This window comes from Chrysoperla carnea, chromosome 2 (assembly GCF_905475395.1).
Source record: "Chrysoperla carnea chromosome 2, inChrCarn1.1, whole genome shotgun sequence".
Taxonomy (NCBI): Eukaryota; Metazoa; Arthropoda; class Insecta; order Neuroptera; family Chrysopidae; genus Chrysoperla; species Chrysoperla carnea.
The window spans coordinates 92,845,147-92,853,582 of record NC_058338.1 but is presented as its reverse complement, the minus strand read 5'-3'; the positions used below and the strand labels follow the sequence as shown (position 1 = coordinate 92,853,582).

General features: G+C 30.5%; 1 protein-coding gene across 1 annotated transcript; it reads right to left on the bottom strand.

Annotated features, from left to right (window-relative positions):
* Positions 1-2,356: 2,356 nt before the first annotated feature.
* On the bottom strand, positions 2,357-6,981 carry LOC123293057 (facilitated trehalose transporter Tret1-like). Its single transcript, XM_044873772.1, has 4 exons — positions 6,860-6,981; positions 6,638-6,791; positions 5,019-5,212; positions 2,357-3,699 (listed from the first exon to the last, which is right to left on the bottom strand). Exons 3-4 carry the CDS (start codon positions 5,071-5,073, stop codon positions 2,357-2,359), a joined length of 1,398 nt encoding a protein of 465 aa, XP_044729707.1. The 5' UTR covers positions 5,074-5,212; positions 6,638-6,791; positions 6,860-6,981.
* Positions 6,982-8,436: the final 1,455 nt, after the last annotated feature.

The window sequence follows — 8,436 nt, the reverse complement described above, 5'->3', positions numbered from 1 at the left end:
CGTCAAAAAACAAACGATTGCGTCATCAACACTGTCTATACATGGTATTTCAATAATTAACTTAGTCAATTGTTTTTTCACTTGTTTAAATATTTATTTATACTATTTTCGTGTTACTTCACATCGCGGTACTTTAAACGGTTATTTCTTTTTATTATAGGATATTTTACGAATTGAAATAACTATAGCTGTGAGGAAGTTTTTATTAAGAAATAGTAAAATAAAAAGTTTCACAGTAATATTTCTTACCTGGTATAAGTGTATATATAAATTTTGGTTTATTATTATACTAGTTGATACCCGCCTGCTTCGCTGAATTTAAAAGTAAAGACCACCGTGTTATAGCTTTCATCTCCCTTGCTCTCACTTATCCTCTTCCATAACACTCGAAATAAGTATAGGAATTGTTTTACACAGTTTTCAATTTTTTTTTTATTAAATGTAAAATAGTCATAATTTATTGAGTATATCAGAACAGATGGCCATGAATTGTATGGTTCAAAATGATGGTTATAGATGGCGCATTGAAATGCTAGATTGCTAGACTTAATTTAATTTAATAATAGATATAGCTCATGTGTTAGTATGACGTATGAGCTATATTATTATAGTTTCAATTAAATCCATTCAGTAGTTTTTACTTGAAAGCGACACAAACAAACATCCTTACTTTCACATTTATAATATATAAGGATTACAAATTTTAATTAAATAATGAGTCATTGTAATCTAAATTGTAATATTTTAATCATGTTTTAAAAATTGCAATTTTTGTAGGCTTGATGTTCCTAATCTGTTTTAAATTTAAGTTAAATAATTGTAACTCATTTGAATTTACAGCAAATTATTCCTTTCAATTTTGTATTGACATGGCGCTTAAATTTGAGAAAAAAAATTTTACATCGTTATATATTTTAAAGTAGGTATAACATGAATGAATTTTTGCGGAGTAGGCTAGAAATGTTTTTTATAGTGATTCTCGGCTCAGTTTTCGCATCATCCTGTTCATTTCTTTTATACTTTTTCCTTGAGCACACCAAAATTTTATTACTGTAAATATAATGTGGTAACTGCAGGTAATGTATATACGTGAAAAGAAAATAATGAACGCTTTAGTAAGTCTTTTGCAACGTTTAAATAGAACGTACATGCAAATGGTAGAACCAAGCACAATATTTTAGACATCAATTTGAAATAGTCACGATATGATTGTACTATCTAGCGATATCTTTTTTCTCTAATATCAATATGTAAATATAAGCTTCGTTCTTTATATGATTTAATAATACATGCAATTTATATATAAAAATAAATCTACTATATAATCAAAGCATTACCAATTTTGCTATGCATTTGGGAATAGCATAACAAAAGTTGGGCCTTTTCCTGCCCAAAAAGCTTTATTTCGAACTAAGGTCGGAGCTATTTTTTTTAGGTCTGCAACGCGATGTAGGTAGCTACAACTTCGCAATTTCGTTTTTCTCTACGATCAATGGTTTAGGCTGTTTTTTGATCCGTCAGTCAGCCAGTGAATCATTCCTGACATTCGTGAATCATTCCAATCATTCATGACAAATTGTTTGATATGTATAGATTCATAAAAAAATGATACAGTATTCTTTTGTCTCAAAATATCAGCTCATTAACAATTTTTACATTTCTAACTTAAAAAATGATAAAGTTCTTTCAACCCCTTGTTAACCTCGTTAGGCGATGAGTTTCAATAAAACACGAAATAAAACGTCTCCATCAATTCTGTTAAAGAATGTTTATGCAAATTTTGAAGTAGATTGCAGGACCAAGGAATTATGTTGTTCCATACAAACTTTGTTCCCATTTTACACCCTCTCAGGGGTAAAATTTCGGAAAAAGCCTTTCTTATCGAATGCCTACTTAATAGAAAGAACACTCCAAGTTTCAGGCCTCTACGATCAACAGTTTAGGCTGTTGATTCGTCAGTCAGTCAAGTCATTCCCCTCGAATCTAAACAACGGGTGCTATGTGTGTCTGTCTGTAGCATCGTAGCTCCTAAACCGATGAACTGATTTAAATTCTTTTTGTTTCATCTCTCGTTTGAAAGGTAATTTAATGAGGAGTGCGTAACTATGTTTCAAGTTTGAGTTTAGGGTTCCGTTTAGAGAAGGCTCTAAAGAAAAATGTAATATACTGGAGAGTGTTCTTAGATACATTTCAAATGCAATTTTAGGGTTCCGTAAAAATTTCTCGGTTTTTTTTTTTTTTTAATTTTGGCAATTTCACTTGTATATATGTAAAGATAAATTTTAACTTTGAAAAATTTGATTTACCAAACAAACAATTTATGATTTTATTATTAACATTTTTTACAAACAAAATATTAATTGTATTGTATTGACTCTTTAGTGGTGTCATCACCTCCTAATGCAATTTGAATTTCTCTCAAAGTCTTGTTCTTCGTTTCAATCACCATAAATATAATAAATACAACGCAAAGGAAACCAGCAGCTGAATAAAACCAATATGCACCGTATGGTTTGAAAACATCTTCCATGTACGTATATGTGGACGTTATTATAAATGCAAACATCCAATTCGAAAATGCGCATATCGAAGATACAACACCTTTCACTTCTGGTGCAAACATTTCACCAATTAAAGCCCACACTAAAGGCCCAGCACCGATTGAAAATGCTATAACGTAGATGGTCGTAACGAAAACTGGAATTAAACGGATTCCCGATGATATGTCGTCTAAATCTTCGTTCCTTGTAAAAAAACTATAACATCCCATTATTAATAAACATACGGCCATCACTGCAAACGATATTATTAGTAAAATCTTTCTTCCAGCACGATCTGATATAGCAACAGCTAACAATGTCCCAACAATTTGTCCTACACCAAGTATTACACTACAAACTTCTGGTGTTATTGCGGTTCCAGAATCTGCGAATATTTTCGTAGCGTAATACATTAAAACATTAATACCAGAGAGCTGTTGAGCGATATTTAAGCCCAAACCAATAATAAATCCTTTTTTAGTCGCTTTAGTTTTAAATTTATCCATTAAGTTTCCAGCTTTTCTTTCATCCGCTTCAATTAATTCTTTGGCTAATTCAACTTTTTCTTCTGTGAAATCATAATCTTTCCCACGTAAAAATATAAATGCTTTATCAATCCGTTCCTCGTCTTTTCCCGAATCGATTAAGAACAATGGTGAATCGGGTAGAAATATTAGAATAACAATCATTACTACTGGACATACAGCGGAAAACAGACTTAATACTAAGAGATTTTCAGTCAAACCAATAGCGAATAAAACAAATATTCCGAATACGATAAACAATTGAAAACATGATCCTAAAGCACCTCTTATTCGAGGTTCGACAACTTCTCCTGTATATACGGGAGACACAACACAAAATGATCCACTAAAGAAGCCACAAAGGAATCTAGCTATTATTAAAAGCCAAAATGTTTCTACGAAAGCAAGCATAATCCAAGAGAGGCATAAAAAAACAGCAATTATCATCATAGAAAGTCTTCGTCCAATTCTATCCATTATAAATGGTAATGGTAAAACTGAGAATGCAGAACCAAGACAATTTATACATCCAATCCATGATACTTGTTTTCCGTTTAGATCTAATTTTTTAAGTGGTTTACCAGCTGGTGATGACCACCCAATTACCGTACCCAAGCAGAATCCTCCAATACAACCTGTAAATTTACAAAAATTTTAACATTTGTCAAATCAAAGCGTTACCTGCTAGACGAGTAACTTATCCCATTGTGATTACCGTATATGTGTTTTACCACCTTTCCGCTGATAATTTCATTTATCAGCTCCTCAATTTTAGAGGCTGAGTGCACCTCCTTCATGCATATACCATGCACTACACCAGCCCATCACAACTATTAATTAAATTAATTTTGCTGTGACGGCGGGAATCGAACCCGCTACTTAACCAACTGAGCTAATAGGGTGACAACTATATCCTTAAATACGTTCGAAAGTCAACTAGAGGTCTTAACTGATAAGTAGTAGCGACCAAAAATACCTCCTAGGCAACGAAAAATAGTTAGTTTTCCGCTTTGTGCCAAAGGTGGAACTTCGGGTCAAAAAAGGTTCGATTTTTGGAATATGTGAAAGAAATCGTGTCATCTAATATCAGATTTTGACCCAAAAATTACAAAAATCGGGTAGATTTGACGATTGTAAAAATAGTATATATTTTATCACATGAAATCGCTCCAAGAAATTTCTCTTTGCATGGACTTTTGTCATATATCGTAAAAAAAAGCAATTTTTGTATTTTTTGGGTCGAAATTACCTTATGTAACGAGTTTTATCGAAATTGAAGACGAAAAATTGTTCTCGATTTTTTGCATTTTTCTTAAGGGGTTAACGACGATCGATAGAATATTCTCAATTTTATCACACGAAATCTCTCCGAAAAAATAGTCTTCGAATAAGCTTTTGTGATATTTCAGAAACTAGGGACCCAATCGTAAAAAAAACCCAATTCTTAAGAGGGTAACCTTTAGAACAATTCGAAAAAATCGAACACATATTTTTGTCTCAGAATTTGATAAAACATGGTATATAGGATAATTTTAGCCCAAAAATTACAAATTCAGATTGATTTGATGATTGGTTGAATATTCAAAATTTTATCACACAAAATCGCTCCGAGAAAATAGTCTTCGCATCATGGGCTTTTGTGATATTTCAGAAATTATGGACGCCATCGTAAAAAAACACTATTATTGTATTTTTTGGGTAAAAGTTATCTTATGTATGAGTTTTATCGAAATTGCAGACGAAAAATTTTTCCCGATCCGGAGATCCTTCATAAACATACAAAAATCGCAGGTATATCAAATCGCATATTAGGCTATGGTTTTTTCGACAATTTTCTCCATAATAGTCTTCGCATGCATGCTATCACTTTTAAACCGAATATTCTGATACACCCGGTTTTTTTCTCAATATTCATCAAGCGGGGCAAATCCTTAATATCTAAATGATTACATACCTGTTAATGCTGCCACCATTTGTGGCAACTTTTTTGCTTTCGGTTTATAAGCCATGTTTTATAAATCATAACATGTAGTTTTTTATTTAAAATAGTTATTTATATTTAAAAATTAAATAACATCCCAAAAGTGTATTTTTCACCAAATTTTCATTCAAAAGAATGAATTTCATCACATACTACAAAAATTACGCCTGAAATATGTTTAAAAAAATTTTTTTTAAATAATCTTGTAGTATTTGAGAAATCATTCGTGCCGAGTATTTCATACTCAAATATGAATTGTTTATAAAAATTTATTTTTTACGGAATAGTAACTATGGTAGTGAATATTATTTAATCTAGGCAGTGTTCTAAAATTTCCAAATAGGGGATTGGACTTAATTTTTTTTAACCACTTCAGATGTAGAATTCTTCACGGATAAAAAAATGAAGTTGGTTTTAAAAAATCTTGACTAGTATGCAAGATATGAACGTTTAAAATTCCTAATTAAACAAAGAGGAAGATACCCATTAGTGACGTCATACTTGTATATCGCCATAGACATTATATATAAAACTTTGTTTTGCTAATAGGAGATGGACAACCTTTGAATGCAATCTTTGATTGTTATAACTTCGTGGTTTTTTAATCAATTTTAATTATCAAGTCTAGTTTTTCATTTTTATGGGTAATATGGCCAATTCGGCATTAGGATTATCCCCTAAGCCCGTTACTCTTGTCCCAAAATTCACTAAATTGTCGGAGTGATTAAGCTGAAATTTTTATAGAGTGATTAGGACCTAAAACGTGAGTTTGAGTTTGTAAATGGGCAACATGGATCAATTGGATCCTGGGTCTGTAGGACCCATCTTGTAAACCGTTAGAGATAGAACAAAAATTGAAATGTAAATAATTTTCCTTATAAAAAAAATAAACAACTTTTTTTGAAACATTTTTTCGTAAACATCACTGTTTACCCGTGAATTAGGTGAGAATATTATACATATATTGTATTGTATCAAGTATACATTTATTGTATACACAGGATCTTCTATTATTGACTGCAGAACTTTCGCTTCCTGAATAAGCTGAGAAAAAAGAAGAAAATGGTATTTACCAAATTTGGATCTGAGGCCTAATTTACCAGATAATTATCCTACTCTTATTATAATCAATTAATAAAAAATACATTCCTTAAAATCAAATTCATCCAATAAAACACTACTTAAACAGAGGATGTGTTTTATCATAGTGTTGGGGAGTAACCTAAATGCAAAATTGCCATTATTCTGAGAAAAACCGTTTAAACATGTACTTTAGGTCAAAAATGGTAATAACTATTACTTAAAAATAATTATTTATTTATTTATAATTATTAATATTTATAATTATTATTTATTTATACATTAATGTTTTCTTTATCCACGGCCAAAAGTACGTACTTTCGGTCTCCCAATAGAAGCAGAAAATACGAACTTTCGGCTGAGAATAAAAAAAAAATAGCATACATCCATCATACGAGCAGAAAGTTTAAGAGCCCTGAACTTTGCGCCATATTTATGCGCGAGGTGAACACATTACAGGATTCTCAAACTTTCTGCTCTTGTAGTGTAACATACTATTTTTTATCACTTACCGTTTACTTATACGACTATTATGATTTATTCATTGACTTTTTGACCGATATCTCTTCTCTAATAATTGTTTAAACAATAAAATGCTAAATAACTCGAAAACTGTTCGTTATTTTTCGTTGTGACCATTGAGATATTTATTCAGAATGCTTAGAACTACAACAAATCAAAAGGTTTAAAGTTGGGTGCCAATTCTTTTAAGGTTTGTATGTGATCATACTTACCTATTATTTAATTTTAATATCAACTATGATGATCAATTCTACTAAATCTTGACCATATTTTTTTAACTTTTTGTTATATTGAATCTTAGACTAATTTATTTAAAACAAAATTAATTTTTATACTTCGAAAAATCATTGAAATCCAAGTTTATTTTTATTTTTATCCAATTTTGGATAAATATTTGGTGGTAATCTAATTACTTAGGTATAGTCTAAATTTGAAGCACTAGATTTTGTAGTAAAAAATGATTCGTTCCCAATATACTGATCAATAAAAAGTGCAGTCTTTTATAATTTATTTATAACAGTTGAGTAAACAACCAATTAATTATTTTACACTCAAGAATTCAACGTAAAATCAAACACTGCCTTTGCAATAAAACTTACCTATACCAAGGTTGTAATATATATCTTTTAGCTGTCTTTGAGCCAAAAAAAATCTATTTTTAAAGAGAAATAAAAATTAAAAAGTAATCAGGTTCTAAAAAAAACTGGTTCTAATCATGAAAAAGAAAGAGTGAAGGTCGATCAACGGTACTTGAGCTTAGTTTAACTTAATTAATACAGGTAATAGAGAAACCCATTTCTCTTGTCTATAATGCAGAAGTTATTTTTTTTAAATAGGTTCAGTATCACTTAAGTGGTGCTCCGTAGCTGCAATCTTAAGGTCAAAAGTGGTGGTCCGGGAGCGGATTGCAAAATCACTTGACCCATCGGTAAACGACTGTGACTAAGGGTGACTATCGTTCTTTACTTAAATAACGTAACGAAAAACGATTACGTAATCAACACAGTCTATACATGGTATTTAAAAAATTAACTTAGTCAATTGCTTGTTTCCACTTGTTTCTGAATGTTAATTCACAAAAATCTTACAAGTTTGGTGGTTGGAATTCTGAGAAAAACCGTTTTTGCCAAATCTCCGTAACCGTGCACTTTAGACAAAAATGCTAATAACTTTTATTGTAGATAATTACCTATCTTTTTTGTTAAATAATTTTTTTTATCACTTACCGCTTACGACTATATTACGATTTTTATTGACTTTTTAACCGACATCTCTTCTTATAATTGTTTAATTAATAAAATGCTAATACCCCAACTTTTAAATCAACAAATTTCCTAAATTTTACGTTAATTTTTTTTTCTAAAATTAATATTTTTATAGTTAGAATGCATTCAATGTTATACTACTGGATGTAAGGTAATAAATAATTACGAGGTATGCATAGGGTAAGTCCGGGATTGATGGACAATCGGTATAGACGGACTAGTCGAATATTTGGCTAAACTGGCACAATAGTAAAAAACTTCAAATCGATATTTCTATAAATAACGAAAATATGAGGGTGTCTTCATCTTACATGCGACAATGTATGTACATAGAAATATATACCAATTTCCAGACATTGTAAAGTTTCAGAAAAATAACTTTAAAGAAACATAGTCCAATTCTGCTGGACCTACCCTATTTGAAAAATATTAATGATATAGTGATTAGAAATAAATAATTTGCATTCTTACCTGCAAAAAACAACGGCTACCCGTTGAAATTTTTTTTAAAATTAATATTTTGT